This window comes from Microcebus murinus, chromosome 14, assembly GCF_040939455.1.
Source record: "Microcebus murinus isolate Inina chromosome 14, M.murinus_Inina_mat1.0, whole genome shotgun sequence".
Taxonomy (NCBI): domain Eukaryota; kingdom Metazoa; phylum Chordata; class Mammalia; order Primates; family Cheirogaleidae; genus Microcebus; species Microcebus murinus.
Genome location: NC_134117.1, coordinates 43,549,002 through 43,565,751, shown reverse-complemented (window position 1 = coordinate 43,565,751; position 16,750 = coordinate 43,549,002). Strand labels below are relative to the sequence as shown.

At 44.1% G+C, this 16,750-nt stretch overlaps 1 protein-coding gene across 3 annotated transcripts in view; it reads left to right on the top strand.

The window, feature by feature from the left end:
- The window catches only part of FAM13C (family with sequence similarity 13 member C), a 112,687-nt gene that overhangs the window by 62,867 nt on the left and 33,070 nt on the right, over positions 1–16,750 (top strand). For all 3 annotated transcript variants that reach the window (XM_012762822.3, XM_020280507.2, XM_020280506.2), the window contains one exon: positions 12,695–12,779. In XM_012762822.3, coding sequence (XP_012618276.1) covers positions 12,695–12,779 — 85 coding nt within the window. The remainder of the gene's footprint in view (positions 1–12,694; positions 12,780–16,750) is intronic.

Below are 16,750 nucleotides of genomic sequence, written 5' to 3'. Positions count from 1 at the left end.
CATCATTCCCATAAAAGGACTGGGTCACCTCAAAAGCTGCTCATGACCTTGTGCTGAGGAAAAATATTTTATTTTCTTATCTGGTAGATAACTTTGAAGGTATTCTACACTTAACTTTTGGATAAAACAAGTTATCAGTTGAGTGAATGTGAGTTTGGTTCCATTTCACTCTTTATCTGGAATTCCAAGGTCATAGAAGTAAGGTCGGCCACAAGCCAGTTGACCCTGAAGGAGAAGCTTTGGTGTCTTTACATAATTCCTTATTTCCCTCATCTCTGAGGCTTATTGGCTTTGGAACTGTCTTGTGCTGGCATGGACTGATTTTACAGTTTATCCTGTCCAGGCCTAAGGAGCCAGTTTATAAATCTGAAAAAAAAAAAAATCTTGTTATAGAGTTAAGGGGTTTACCCAAGAGAGACGTGTCAAGCACAAAGAAGCAGATGCTAAATCTTGGAATGGGAAAGTGAGCAAATGTTACATCAGTCTTTTGCCCACTAATAAACTCTACAGTTCTAATGAAGAGGATTTTGAGGGAGCTGAGACTCAATGGGTCATTGGGAGAAATACTTCTAGGTGGGCATGCTGACTTTTTGGTATCCCCAGAATCAAACTTCGGAGAAAAATGTCTATCTCTGCATCATATGCTTCCCACGAAGTAAGGAGTTTAAGTGGGATGATTGATTGTAAGAACATAGAGAAGCCCAGAAGCTTAATATAATAAGGAGAACAGGATAAGTTCATTTTCAGGGAGTGGAAGAGATAGAAGTGATGTTTAGAAGGTTTGAGGTCCTGGAAATTTGTGGCAACCTGCTGAGATGGCCAGCCATGGTTAAGTGGAAGTAGCATTGAAATTGAAGCACTTGAAGAATTATGAGTCTAGATATTAGCACGATTAGCAGCCTGGACTTTGAAGTAACTGAGTATGTAAGGGCCACTGATGTTGAGGAAGGAACCAGTGCAGATGGAAGTCACTGTGTCCTATATGTCCATGGCATGGAATGGGAAAAGATGGCATCATCTTTTGTAAGGGAGAAGAAATTGCTAGACTCAGCAGTGAGAGTCTAAAGGATAGTGATACTCTATCCTTCTCACCCTGTTGCCTCTTTCCTGACTCTGTGAGATGTAGAGAGGAAAAGGAAATGGTTTGTGAAGGTGGAGAAATTCAAGTCACACTGTTCTTCATGAGGAAAGTTAATACAGTCACACTGGCTATACTATTTCACCCAGTAACTAATAAAACCTAATATATCTGAAAAGAGCAAACATAAATTCTCTGACACCGTATTTGCTCTTTTTATGAGCACTTAGAGCAGGAAGATAAAAGCATTTCTTGAATGGAAAGAATATAAGAAACAGTGCAGTTCTATTCTAAAGACACCATTATGGGTGCTCTTTGAGTTTATAGAATAGAGTAGAAACATTTTAGCTGTAAATTGAACCTACTGGGCATCCTAGAGGCATGTTCTAGGCTGCTTTGAAGTTTAGTTTTTCACTTTATCCAAAATAACTGAGAGATCGCCAGGTTTGCGTGTGGCAGCGTCACTCGTACCAGTTGGTCAAGAACTAGAGGAAAAGAAGGGGCTCAAAGTGAGACTGGATTCAGATTTGTGCTGCGCTGTGTTCTGACTACGTTTCTACCAAGAGGAGACAAAACCCTCAGAAATACCACTGGAATCTTCAGGAAAGGTCTATGTTATAAGGAACAAATGTAATAAATCATTAGCATGCAACAAATGCTCAATAATGACCTAATATCAATAACAAGAAGTTCAACCTTGGATCTGTCATTGCAGTTCTTATTCTACAAAGATGACATATGTTTTTATTTAGCTGGGTATGGAAGAGATTATTTAACTAACTGAAATCAATATGAAAAGTTCATCTTTTCTTCATATACTGCTGTTACCTTTTGTTGAATTGTGCTAGTCATAATAGCTCAACATTAGCCTCAATATTAACAATATTTTCCTCTTTAAAATCTATGAAAAATCCTTTAATACTTTAATTTTGTTAAAAGAAGAACAATCTGCACATTTCTAGTGTTTCAGTTTGAGTCTGTATGCATGTGTGTGTATGCCTGTGAGTGTCCTTGGAGAGGGCTTGATTGTCTACTAATTATCATTCGTAGTTTATCATACAGATGTTTTGGCAGCAAGCCCTATCAGACTTCAAGATGATACTTACTGTTTTATTCAAGATGTGTTTCTTCCTCAAACTTGTTTTAATTTTGAGAAAATGGTCTAGCAAGAGACTTCTTTAGGCCTTTGACACTCATGAGCTAGCGGAATGGTTTTATTGGCTGTAAGAACAGGCAGCTGTATTTTTCCCTTCAAATGCAAACCCAGTCTATAAGATCGGATCTTAGTTCAGAATTGATTGAGGATTTTTTTTTTTTCAGTATCTGTCATTCTTTCCACATGACTGAAAGTTAATTCGACCTGGCTTTAATAATAGCATGATTTTATTGACATACAGCTGAAAGTTTAGGATCAGGATAGGCTCTATGCATGGCTAGATCCAGGGATTAAAAAATCATCAGAGAGATGTCATCTCTTTGTTTCTTGGTTCTTCTTTCCTATATTGGCTTCATCTTTAGGTCAGCCTCTCTCTAGGGACATATTACTCTTACAGCCAGTCATTACAGTGTATATTAGTTTTCTATTACTGTGTAATAAATTACCAAAAGCTTAGTGGTTTCAAATACCATTTATTAGCTCATAGTTATGTAGGTTGGAAGTTTGGGTGGACTCAGCTGGGTTCTGTGCTCAGGATCTCATGAAACTGAAATCAAGGCTTCAGCTGGGGTAGGTTTTTATCTAGGGGCTCTGAAGAAGAGTGCACATCCAAGTTCCTTCACGTTGTTAACACTTGAATCTAGTTCTTCGCAGTTATAGGACTGTGGTCCCTGCTTCCTTGCTGGTTGTCAGCCTGGTGGGGCTGTCAGCTTCTAGAGGCTGTTGCATTTCCCCTCCTTCTGCTTCTCTTCCTCCTCTTCCTCTTTCTTCAAGCCAACAACAGCAAATTCTTCTTGTGCTTTGGTTTGCTCTGATGTTGTCTATTGCTACCAGCTGGAGGAAACTCTTTGCATTTTAAAGGACTCACCTGATTGAGTCAGGCTGGCACAAATAATCTCTGTATCTGTGATCAGCTGATTTAAAGCTTTAATTAAACCTGCAAAATCCCTTCTCAGCAGTACCTAGATTAGTGCTTGATTGAATAACCAGGGTATAGGAATTTTGGAGGCCACCTTTAGGAGTCTGCCTACCACATACTGGAATAAGAGACTCTTCATTCTAGGTCCAAGTCCATCCTTGAGTCTCAGTTATCTGGCATGGGGCATGTGCCCATTCCTGAACCAATCGCTATGACCTAGGGGTTTGGAATAAGCTGATTTGCTACACATGGGCCACATTTGGGACCTGGGAGTGCTGTTCTCAGAAGACGAGTAACTGGATGCTGGGCTGCATACTGCTGATCTCTGGAAGCATGATCTCCAAGGTAATTTTCCTCTCTGCTAGACCACTGTGGGATGCCACCTGGCATTTTTCTGGTATGGGTTTCCGAGTTGAGATAAAGTCACCTTGCTCCCCTACCAAGGTTTCTTCCTCAGCTGGAACCATGTCCTATGATTCATTTAATTTTAGCCAACTTTTGTTGTTGTCAACGAGGACATCCCATATCCAACACAATCATGGTGTGGACTCTAGTTCTCATTCCCAGTTGAATGAAATGCACAGCAGAGACACTCTGAACTGCTTCCAGGCCTGGCTTATTCTGCCCTGTCATTCAGAGGTGTCTATCCAGCCTGGCTTCTTGTTTCCGGGGGGGACCAGGTCTATAGTCCTCACCCTCAAGGGAATCCTTAGAGTGGTGTTGGCAGGAAAGGTGGAAGCTGTGCCCAGCAGCTGCCCATATTCTTCCTTGTCTGAGTATTGCCTTGCAAGAAGGCTCAGAGGTGCTGGGCTGCAAAGAGACATCACAGCAGGCCTTGCCTAGCTGACCCGCCTGGGTGTGCCTTCCGCCTGCCAGCCCTCCCCGTCTCCCCTCCACCCTGCCACTTTGTCCCATTGGCCCCTGCTCTTTGTCTGGCATGACGTCTCCATCCTTTTTCTTGTTGTTCACTCTTTCATTTATTCCTCTTCATGCTACTAATTTCCTACTCTCGGGGAAGGCTGGAAGGGACTATGTTCAGTTCAGTGGCTCCTAGGGGTCAGCCTGTGTTATAGTTTTCATTGCTTTGTAGCAAAAGGATAAGCATAAGAACAATGAATGTAGTGAGTTTTTCATAAAGTTGAAGTCAACAAACAACTCTTTCATCTAGAGATTGTTCTTAAAACTTTCATTTTGTGGTGAAATGATGTGGAGGGGTTTTGTTTACTTGTTTTCCCACATACCGTCACTTGGAGAAATATAAAATTGGCAGCCTTCACATATATGTTCTGCTCTTTCCACTCCTGCTAACTTTTAAAAAAATATTACTGCTGGTCTGAAGACCAAATTTTGCCTGGGAGCTTGACCTTTGGGATATTTTTTCCTAAGGAGTAATTCCTTCTTTCAATAGGATTTATTGAGAAGCAAATGTGTGTGTACCCAGCTCAGGGTTTGGTACAAGGGTGGGGTGAGGGAGCTGCAGTACAAAAATGAACTTTGTTGTCCCCATTTTCCAGAGGTTTATAGGGACACATGTCAAGTCTGGACATAATATCCTAGAGTCTGGCCCTCTGAGCGTTGGCACCAGTTGTCCTTTTTAGGACATTCTTGGCTTTCTGAGGCTATAAAACTCAAGTTTCAAGGGAGGCAAAAGCTGAATTTCTTGTTTTCTAACAAAATGTTAGCATTTGACAACCTAAGTGTCTATCAACAGATGAATGGACAAAGAAAATGTGGTGTATATATACATATTGAAATGGTATTCGGCCATAAGAAGGAAATTCTGCCATTTGTGGCAACATGGATTTGCTTGGAGGACATTATGTTAAGTGAAATAAAGTACAGAAAGACAACATGTTCTCAGTCATGTTTGGAAGCTAAAGAAGTAGATCTCATAGAAATAGAGAATAGAACAGTGATTACTAGTGGCTGGAAAGGGTAGTGGGCAGGGAGGGATTGGTTAAAGGGTACAAAATTACAGCTAGGTAGGAGGAATAAGTTCTAGTGATCTACAGCACTGTAGGGTGACTATAGTCAACAATACTTTATGGTATATTTTCAAATAGCTAGAAGAGAGGATTTTGAATGTTCCCAACACAAGCAAATGATAAATGTTTGAGATGATGAAATGCTAATTATCCTGATTTGATGACTCTTATATGTATCAAAACTCACTATGTATCCCATAAATATGTGCAATTATTCTGTGTCAATTAAAAATATAGATATAAACATATTAGTATTTGAGGAAATGGCCAATCCTTTCCAGTGTGACCTGCCATCTTTATGGCTTTAGGTATATAATTCATTTCATATGGCATGTGATTTTATGATTTCCAATGGACAGTTAATGATTTCTAATATTCATTGAATTTTAGCAATCAAAGGTGTTTAGGTAGAGTCATCAGAGAAAGAAGTGCCTGTGGGCTCAGCATAGTTGGGTAGTGGCCTGGGGACACAGAATAAAGCCCTGTGGGCCCCTCTGCTGCAGTCACATCTCACTGACGTTAGTTTTGAAGCAGAACATCTTTCAGGGCTAAAAGAAATTGGAACAAAAATAGCCTCAAAGAAGTAACCATATGGACTACAACCCAGACTAGCTTTGAACTTCAGTCCTTGAAATATAATTAGTGTTCTGGAAAAAAAATGATTAGTGTTTATTTATTTATTTTTTTGTAGATTAAAATGGAGGTTTTATCCATCTTAATACCTGTGCTTTTGTATAGTTTAAGTACTAGCAACTCCAATGAGAAACTACTGAAGTTCATTCCATGAGTTGTAACTGAGGCACATTCTATTTTCAGAAAAATCAGTCTTATCATCTAGAAAAGCTCAGAGTTCTGATTTTAAATGTGAATTTATAAAGCTGTATTATTCTCTCCCGAACAACTCGTTTTTGTTGTTCATGTAATAAAGTGAACATAACAAGGATATCACAATGAGGCAAGACTAAGGACCCTCCTTCCCCCAGGTTGAAATCATTCAGCTGAAAGGAAGTGTGGCTTTTGTTATATTGTGTGTTGTGGCTATTGTTGTCCTTGTTTAAACAGAATTGCTAGTGGACCCAAATAGGACCTGGACCTGTCAACAGAGGGCTCCTTAAGGCGAATAGCTTGTTCTTTTCCACTAAATTTCTTCACTGGGGAGTGCAGGGACGTGAGGGCTGAGCACGCCTCGCCTAGGAGATCTGGTGTGGGCTGCGCCGAGCTTGTCGTGTTGCAGAGTGCCCTGGGCCTTGAGCGGCACAGTCCCTAGAGGGATTAGCCAAAAGCCCACTGTCTTTGGGGCAGGGATGAATTTGCCTTTTTCTTGTTACCATCAACACTGGGAGAAGTTTCACTTCTTTTGGCAAGAACATCCAGAATCCAGCAATGGCAGCAGCTCAGGAGGCAACACTGTCTTGCTTCTGAGCACTTTGTACTCTATGTTCCTGGTGTGGGGGTCCCGCTCTGTAGGGGAGGCCGGGGCACAGAGCAGTGAAGGTGTCGGAGAGCTGGGCCTCAGGGCAAAGCTACTGTCCCTGGGGCAGGTGGGCTAAGCAGGCAACCAAGGCAGCTTTTAGAGGGTGGCTAGGATCCAGGGAATAGGGTAGTATTTCTCCAAGCGTGGACCTTGGCTCTCCCACATTGAAACAGCCTTGCCAGAGAACGACTGAATCAGGGTCTCTGGGAATCCCAGTCCTTGTCTGGGAATTCACATCTTATATAAACTCCCCAGTGATTTCTAAGTACTTTAATTTTTCTGAACTAGGGAAGGAGAGGGTCTTGAAATTGGATACTCAGAAGGGCCCCTCTACTACTGGCGAAAGGGTCCAGAAAAACAAAACTAATACACAATGGCAGTCTTGTTAGTGACGGGCTCTTGTTCTACACACGGTGCTGGGACACAGCAGTGAACAATGGAGGGATGGTTCTAGCCCTGATGGGGCTGGAAAGAGCAATAAACGGGTAGACAAATAAAATTCCATGTTGTGGTGAGTGTTGGGAAGGAAATAAAGAAGATGCTAAGAGAGAAGCTAGGTGGGCCCTGTTGAGATAAGGTAATCAGAAGTGGCTGAACAGCTTGATGGAATTTTGACTGTGAAGGAGCTACAGCTGAGTGGGGCCTGGGGAGGAGGGGGCAGGGGCAGGTGAATCAGCAGCTGGGAAGGAAGGGGTGTGTGTGTGTGTGTGTGTGTGTGTGTGTGTGTGTGTGTGTGTAACGCATGCTCAGGAAATGTGAAAATCCAGGGAAGAAGACTGATAAATAGTAATGGGGATGTTTGGAGACCCCATTGCGCCCCCAGTTTTGTGCATATTTCCTATTTGATTTGCTTCATACCGCCGTAGAGTCAACTGCCGTTCTTGGATAGATGAAGAAGTGGGAGAGAGGCTCTAAACCCCCTCATAGAAACCAAATGTGAGCTCTCCCTGCTCTGTAACTGGGGAACTGCAGAGAAAGGCACCCTAAAATAGTGTCTCGCCATCCAGCCTGTGTGGGTGTTCTCTTTTCCACCCCAACTAAAGTGGGACCTGGGTAATTGTAGAGGAGAGAAAATGAGTAGAGTATTTTCTAAAACAAGTCGCATATTCTCCATTATGTAAAGGAGAATAATGAGCTTTTTTAAGAAAACCACACCTAGGTTTCACGGACTCCTCCCTGGCTTCTTTCCTAACCAGATGGGGCAGCTGTAGAAGCAGAGGAGGCTGTCGTTCTTTAGAGGATCTATTAGCCCTCACTCAATTTTTCTACAGATTCGAGACATGCATTCGAAGAGACTTTGGATGCCAACCTGGAAAAGCACCGGCAGGGGCTGGGTCGGCCCCTTGCTGTGTGTGTTGTGGGTGGAAGTCCTTCAACAGAGGGGCTGGGTTGAGGTTGCACCAGCACTGCGGGATTTACTGTCTTTCATTTTTCTGTAGAGGGAAAAGCACGTTTCTGTATCAAAGGTCACTAAGTCAGGCCTGATGGAATTGAGAAATGGTTGGTTAGTCCCTCTCTCCCCAGGCTTGCCGTTTCTTTACTCTATAGCCCTGAGACAGTAATAACTGTCATTATTGTTTGGTTTGTTTGCTTGGCTATTAGCTCTCTCCCCACTAGATTGGAAGCCCCCCGTGAGGAAGGGGCTGATAGCAGTCTGGTGTCCCAGAGCCTAGTGCAGCTCTTTGTGCATGGACTACTGCCCAAGCTTCAGAATGGCGTGTGTGGCATCCCATCTGCAAGGTGGACACCACCCTGCGTGTGCAGTTCAGGCTGTCCATGGGACTTCTTCAAGTGGCTTTACAGGCTGGCTGTCTCCTGTCATCCACTGGAAGGACATGTATGTGACATGTATGTGTTGATTACTCATAGGCACATCCCTCTGCCCACCTCCTTTTGTCCTGGGTTCCTTGGTCATCAGGAAAGGTATCCCTTTGGGACCTATCCCACACAGGGTGTCCCCACCCTCTGTTCAGGAGGACTTAATGAGTGTCCTATTGTGCCCAAAGGCAGGCTGTCCTCAGTTAATGGGTCAGTGCAGGGCAGGAAGGGATATACCTGAGGACAGCTGGTCTGTGGAGTTCCTCCCACTCTGCCTTCTTGGCCTCTATTTACAGCAGTTGCTTTTCCCTTCTACTTGGAGATCTTGTCCCTTCAGACTTTCATCTTCTCTCTTCTGTTCCACGGACCACTTCTTTTCTTCTCCATTCCTCTAGTCCTATCTAGCAGGTCAGAGAGGAATAAGCCAGCCATGCACATAGATGTCCTCTGGCACTCAGAGTCTTGTTCAGTGTGAGTACAAGAGAGGGAGAAGGTGGCAGAGGAAAATGGAAGAGAACAACCAGTGAATACTTCTAGCCATAACTCGGTCTGGGCACGCTACCTACTTCCTGTGGAAGTCCGGAGACCTCTGAACATGAACTCCTCTGCAGTGAAATTCCTTGCTACTTATTCGTGTTTCCTGAATACTCGGTTCAGTTCTACATTGTCCAAGCAGCCACTCAGTGCCACATTCTGTGTACCCATCCTCAGTCTAGGCACTTGTGTGCTTGTTTCTCCTTTAAAGTTGGAAGGGGACTTAGACATCATCTAGCCTGAGGTCAGTATTACTAGGTGGGTACAGAAATGAGATCCTAGGAGGTAAAGTGATGAATCAAGGCAGCAGGCAGCGTGGGGTATGGCCTTGCCACATGGCCAGACCTCTGCCCAGCAGCCTCTGGGGTGTGGAGATATTCATAATATCCGCAGAGTCCAGCCCCTGAGTGTTTGCCATGCACTGAGGCTCTGCAAAGTGCTTTCTGTGCTGTCCCTCCCTTAATTCTGAGAGCAGCCCTTAGAGCAGGTGCTGCTGTTACTGTTATTATTGCCTCTTTTCACAGATGAAGAAGTAAGGCTCAGAATAGCCAGGATACTTGGCCAAAGTCAGACACAGAGTTATGTAGCAGAGCTGACATCCCCGCTGCTTCTGGGGGACCCTGCAGGCTCTGGCCTCTTCTGCTTTGCAGAATAGACAAGAGCACATACACAGGCTGTTGGTTGCATAATTAAAAAAAAAAAGAATGAAAGATAAGGTAGAAAGAAGAAAGAATGCCAGCCTTTCATTTTACTTTACCCTTTATTCTTTCGAAAAAAATTATAGTAAAACATATATCAAATTTACCATTTTCACCATTTTTAAGTGTGGAGTTGAGTGGCACTAAGTATAGTCACACGGTGTGCAGGCATCACCACCATCCATTCCCAGGACCGTTTTCATCTCCCTGGTCTGGAACTCCGCACCGTTAAACAGTAGCTCCCCGTCCTCCACCGCCAGCCCTTGGCAACCACCATTCTACTTTCTGTTTTAATGAATTTTACTACTCTAAATACCTTACATAAGTAGAATTATACAGCATTCGTCCTTTTGTGACTAGCTTAGTTCACTTGGCATAATGTCTTCAAGGTTCATGCATGTTGTAGAATGTGTCAAATTTTTCTTCCTTTTTAATGCTGAATTATTAATATGTTCCATTCCATGTATATACCCTGTTTTGTTTATCCATTCATCAGTGGGTAATTGGGCTGCTTTCACCTTGTATTAATCTGCTAGGGCTTCCATAATGAAGTACCACAGACTGGGTGGCTTGAGCAATAGAAATATGTTTTCTGACAGTTGGAGGCAGGAAGTCCAAGATCAAGGTGCCAGCAGGGTTGGTTTCTCCTGAGGCCTCCCTCCATGGCTTTTGGACAACTACTGTCTTCTCATTGCGTCCTCATGTGGACTTCTGTCTGCACATACACTCCTTGTGTCTTTTTCCTCTTATAAAGACACCAGTCTTGTTGGATTAGGAGCCCACCCTTATGACCTTGTTTAACCTTAATTACCTCTTTCAAGGCCCTGTCTCCAAATACAGTCATACTGAGGGCATTGGGAAGGCTTTAATACGTTCTTTGGAGAGACAAAATTCCATCCATAGCATATATCTTGGCCATTTTGAGTAATGCTGCAATGAATGTGAGTGTGTGAATACGTGTTCAAGTCCCTGCTTGCAATTCTCTTGGCTATATACCCAGCAATGGAATTGCTGGATTATATGGTAATTCTTTTTAAAATTTTGGGTGGACCCACCATACTGTTTTCCATAGCAACAGCACCATTTTACATTCCCATGGCATTACTTCTTAATCTTCAGAGTAGTTTTGCTCTTTTGTAGAGGTCACTGATTTTCTTTTTTTTCTTTTTTTTTTTTCTCTTTTTTTTTTTTAGCACAACCTCTATAGAAGAGGTCACTGATTTTCAAGGTCCTCTGGTAGGGAGCTTGCCTGAAATCGTTCTTTTTTCCTCCCACCTGCTTGGTTTCTAAATAATCCTTCCAGAAACTCCGTGCCCCTGCTTTTGCAACTCCTGTCAACAACTTTGGTTCTTGCTTCCATACTCAGGGGCTGGGAAGACATCCCAGAAAGGAGGAGGAAGCCATAAATAATGGCCTGGTCTCAGGCAGCTGCCCCTGAGCATGGAGGTTTGTGACAGATCCTGCCCCATCGCTGGGCATGGCAGGGGAGGGGTTCTGAACCCTGTCCAGGCACCTGCTGCCTTCAGAAAGGCTAAGAGATAACAGATTTGGGACATCCCTCAGCGAGCAGCTTCTGAAACACTGCTGCAGGTTCATACTTATGCACAGCAACAGAATGGATAAGGGGGTGTGGGGGGAGTTGGTACCATGTGGAAAGGAGGGGTTGGGGTGTGTGGGATGTTGGGTGTGTGTTTATGTGAGGTCAGGTGTGTGTGGAATTAGGGTGTGAGGGTACGAGGGTTGGACATGAGGTGCAGTAGGTAGGGTATAGGGGTGTGTGGGTTTGTGGAGTGGGCTGTGAGATTTTAGGAGCTGGCTCTGAGGGTGCGGGTATGTATGAGGTGGGGTGGGTGTGAGGGGCAGTTGGGGATGGGGGTGTGTGTTAGGTAGAGAAAGTGTGGGGGAGGGAGGAGTAAGGGGTGAGGGTGAGGCTTGGGGGGTGGGGTTGAGCAGGCATGTGCGTTCCTGTGTGTGCCGCAGGGTCAGAGTAGGAAAGGACCCATGGCTGTGCTCCTGGTGGCCGCCCCTGCTGAGCTGGGCCAGAGGAAGGGCAGCTGAGATGCGCTGCTTTCTCCTTCCGTGTAAGCAGGGCCTGGCCAGGGCGCCCGGCTGACTCACTTTCACCTGGTCCGGGGATTGAATTTGCTGCATCTGCATCATGGCAGGATGCGTGCGTCAGTCCGTATGACTTTGTTCTTATTAAGAACCCCGGGAGAAATTTACAATGAGAAATGAAGGGAGAGGGTGGGAGGTTGTGCGGAAGGCTAGGGAAGATAAATTGCTTCTCCTTCAGTGGCTGGGTTATGCTAAGTGACCGAGGTCGTCTCCTTGGACCCTGTTCTTGGTAAAAGGCTGCTGCAGCCATCCCATGTGAGAGAAGTAACTTTAGAAGACACAGACACACACACACACACACAGAGACACACACACACAGACACACACACACACCCTGCCACCCCCGCCCCTGGCATACAGAGACCGATAAGAGAGCCTCGCAGCCCCTCCCAGATGCCAGGCGGCCTCTGCAGCAGTAACTCTTTGTGCACTGCGGTTTGCTGCAGTCCTTGCTTTGGAGAGGGACGCCGGCTTTTATGAATGGTAGCCTGGGAGGGGCCTGATGTCCTGGGCTCCTGATGTCAGCACGATGAATGAAACACTTGCAAAGCGTAAAACCTCAAGCACCCGGGAAGCAGGCACCTCCTCAGATTGGTTCTCCAGATGCAGCGTCTCTAGCTGACGAAATCACCAGTCCCATGTGTCACAGATTAGCCATATACGTTAGGATTTCAATGAGGCAGAAACGGAGCCTGCATGTGGACTAAGGCGTAGATGATTCCCGCACAACCGGCTCTTTCCCCCCCAGCAGCTGCTGCCGGGCGCTGGAGGAAGCTGCTCCCCGGAGCTGCGGGCTCTCAGTCGTGCGCCAGGCACCCACCTGAGCCAGCCTGATGTTCTGCTTTTGCTGGCAGAATTCCTTGCTGAAGCTCCAAGCCCTCGAGTCTGATCTGTGCTCTGCATTTTTGACAAACCAGGAAGAAGCTGCTCAGGTGCACGGAGCGAAGGACGCGGCCCCAGTGTCGACCCAGAGTGCGCCTGCCGATGGGGCGGATTCCGCAGGTAAGAGGCAGGGCTGGGGGTTGTCCCAAATTTTGCTCCCAGGGTAGTTTGGCCTCTTGCTGCTCCAGCCTCAACCCGGGACCCTGGGGGGAAATGGTGCCAGGTGCAACATGAAGGCCCAAGAGGTGCTTCCAAGTTGCCCAAGGGGAGCTGAGAGGGAGGTGAGGGATTAGCATTTGGTCTAGGACCTTCTCTCTAGCTGGAGCCTCGAGGAGTCGGGTGAAAGCACCCATCCCAACTCCTAGTCTTCATTTTCCCATTTGGTCTCCTGTGACAAGTGAGTGGTATGTTTATTTTACATCACTGGACCTAGATAATCTCTGCTGTCTTGAATTGCATGATATTTTTGAGATATTGAGGGATGAGGACGTTTCAGTACTGCTACCTGCTTCTGTTAACTGCTTGTGAGATGATCCAGCAATCCTGGGAAAGTGGGGGTGAACGCTTCACTGACAGCTCATTCTTTTTTTTTTTTTTTTTTTTTTGAGACAGAGTCTCACTCTGTCACCCAGGCTAGAGTGAGTGCCGTGGCCTCAGCCTAGCTCACAGCAACCTCAAACTCCTGAGCTCAAGCCATGCTTCTGCCTCAGCCTCCTGAGTAGCTGGAACTACAGGCATGCACCACCATGCCCAGCTAATTTTTTCTATATATTTTTAGTTGGCCAATTAATTTCTTTCTATTTCTAGTAGAGACCGGGTCTCACTTTTGTTCAGGCTGGTTTCGAACTCCCGACCTTGAGCGATCCTCCCGCCCTGGCCTCCCAGAGTGCTAGGATTACAGGCATGAGCCACTGCCCCCGGCCTGACAGCTCATTCTGATCCTGTATCGTCTTGCTTTTTCTCAATTTATGTTGCATTCATTTCCTTGTCAAAAAGTCTCAAATTTGGGTCTCAGTTTTCTGTTAGTTTCTTTAGCTTTAATTCCAGGGATGGTAGATTGGTTAGCAAATAGGAGGCAGGTTCATGCTCCCAGGAAGACTTAGGAAAGAAATGAGTAGAAATGTGAGCGAAGCTTGTGTTTTCTAATCAGTCAGAGGTTTGCAGACTGGTTTCTGGATGGATGGTAGAAATAGGCTTAGCTGAGCTTGATTCATGAGAGGCCCTTAATCTCCAGGAGTTGAAGGAAGAGATTTGCAAAGGGAATCTATTTCAGTACCATTAGCAATAGTACACTTAACACACTCCTGTGTGAAACATACCCACGTGGTATAAGCAGGCAAATCACTCATTTCCAGTATTGGAATGTCTATTAATGATAGTGCCTAATAATAGCTACTAACAGTAGTTGTTGTTACTATTATTTAAAACTTTCTGTGATCCAGGCACTGTTGTAAGCACTTTATGGGTATTATATTAAATCCTAAACTGATCTGTGAAGTAGTACTATTCATACTAAGGACACTGAGGCCTAGTCTAGCTGTGCTGGTTATTGGTAAATTATGGGTGCAGGTGGCCAGTGGGCTGTCCTTGTTACCTTGTGAGCTCACTTGCTCTGTTGGCCATTGGGTTTGGAAGAGATACAAGTAAAATTGGGCAGGAGCCAAATATCAGGCCAATTAGGGATTTAAGTCAGATTATTAGACATCCTTCCTTTTCTTCCTCCAACCCCCATATCCTACCTCCTGCGAACAAACAACATACAGAACATGTGAAGAAGTCTCAAGCCAAATACAAATGAGCTTTTGAATTATCTGATGTTTTGGATTAGCTATGCAAGTATCTGGCAAAGAGTGTTTAATAAAATATTTGTCACGCTGGGTATGGATATATTTTAAAAAATGATGACTTTTACATGTCTTGTTTTCTCAAAGATCAAGAATAGCATTGCATTTTCTCATTCTAGATGGGCAGGATTTTGAACAAGCTTATTAGCAGTCCTTGTGCAATGGAAATAAATACTGGGTTTATGTGGGATTGTTCACACAAAGGAACCATAAATACATTCCATATTCAGTGTCAAATGGTAGAAATGGGCAGAAGGTTTTTTTACAGAAATGGGCAGAAGGTTTTTGTGGGTTGGATGCTGGATTTTTTAAAATGTAGGTGAATCTGAAGTATCCTGAAGCCTTTCTAAGAGAACCTAGAAAATTAGGCTCTAGAAATATCTAGAAAACTAGATGTTTTCAGAGATCTAAATAGTCTCTTCATTTGGCAGGGATATTGTGAAAGTGACAGCCATTTGTAAGATGCTTTCATGATTTAAATTATGGGCTGGTTTGGTCTTATTCACTTCCAAGATGTGCTTTTATAGAAAGGCCACACATTTTCTAATCCATGTGTCATGCAGAGAAGAAATGTATGCTCAGATCAATGGATTTTTGAAGTGATCTTTGAATACCTTGAAATTGTAGTTTTGTTTTTGTTTTTTTTTCATGTAAGTCCCTGGTGAGAAGGTGATTGCATAAGATTAACATAGATAGCCATAAGTTCATAAAAAATTGTAGTAATTTAAAAATAGTTTTCTCTTTCTTAAAGTCTAGCATCTAGCCCTGAGCCTTACATGTATATAGATATGCAGTTAGTAATTATTGATGTCAGTGATTGGTATAATAATGACAAAATACAAGTGATTTTTATAATAAGTAACATCTAGATATAATATGCTAATAACCATTAAAAGCAGACAGTCATAAATATAAATTAATGGCACTTAAATAGGTTTCAAACTCACTTTTGACTTGATTAGAGCATGCCTTAAGTAAAGCTGTTTAACTTTTGCAGTGTACATCTGAAATGATGATCTGAACAAAATATAGCAGTTTGCATGTCTTGAGAATAACTTGGGTTTATGGGTTGTAAAGATCACTCCTATGAGATACCTGAAAGCCTCCCCTGTTCTAGAAATCCAATTGTAAATTGCATCCGCAGCCAGAACACACTTCATGGCACCCCTGGAGGGGGCACTGTGTTCTAGTGTTCCAGAACTTTCTTACACATCATAATTACCAGGAAGCTTTTCCAACATGGAGATTCTCAGGCCTCTAGGGTACAAGTCCTAGAATCTATATATTTCACAAATACTCCCAAATGCTGGGAACCACTGGTCAAGTAGTCACTGTATTCAATTGGGAGAGAATGTCAGATTTTCTCTGACTCTACTTCAATTTCATCAACAGGAAGAGGCTCACAGACCACATGTGACATGTAACTCATGATCTGGGGCCAGTCGGCTCCATCCAATATAGTTCAGGAGAAGAAAGATGCTCACATACCAAATCCACAGGCTGAGGTTGGGTAGGGTGGGGACATGGACAAGGGATTTGAGGGATGCAGGGCCCTTTAGAAAGAAGTGATGGAGAAGGAGCTGGCTACAAGGCAGCTTGGGGCTATACAGAGGGTAACCAACTGGCTTGGTTTGCCCAGGATTGTCCCATTTTTACAATTAAAAGTCCCACATGCTGAGAAATCCTCAGCCCCAGTTTATCCAGGACAGTTGGTCACCCTACTTGTTAGTTGCAAACCAAATGTGAGATGGAAGCTGTCATGAACTGAATCTTTATGCCCCACCCCCCAATTCATATATCGAAATTGAATTCCCAATGGGATGATATTTGGAGGTGGGACCTTGGGGAAATGATTAAGTCATGGGTGCAGAGCCCTTGTAAATGGGATTAGTGCCCTTACAAGACTCCAGAGAGCTAGCTCGCCCTCTTTCTGCCATGTGAGGGTACAAGGAGAAATCAGCTGTCTGCAACCTGAAAGGGAGCCCTCATCAGACCCCAACCATGCTCGTACCCTGATCTTAGACTTCCAGCCTCCAGAATTGGGAGAAATACATTTCTGTTGTTTACAAGCTACCCAGTCTATGGTACTCTGTTACAGCAGCCAGAACTAAGACAGAAACCCATACAATATTTAGGCTCAAAATCCCTCTACCTGAATTAATAGCCTCTTATAGTGGAAGCAGATGTTTCCTTCATGGCATGAGTAAGCATTTACTCTAATGTGGTTGAACGGAAGATGGAAGGAGG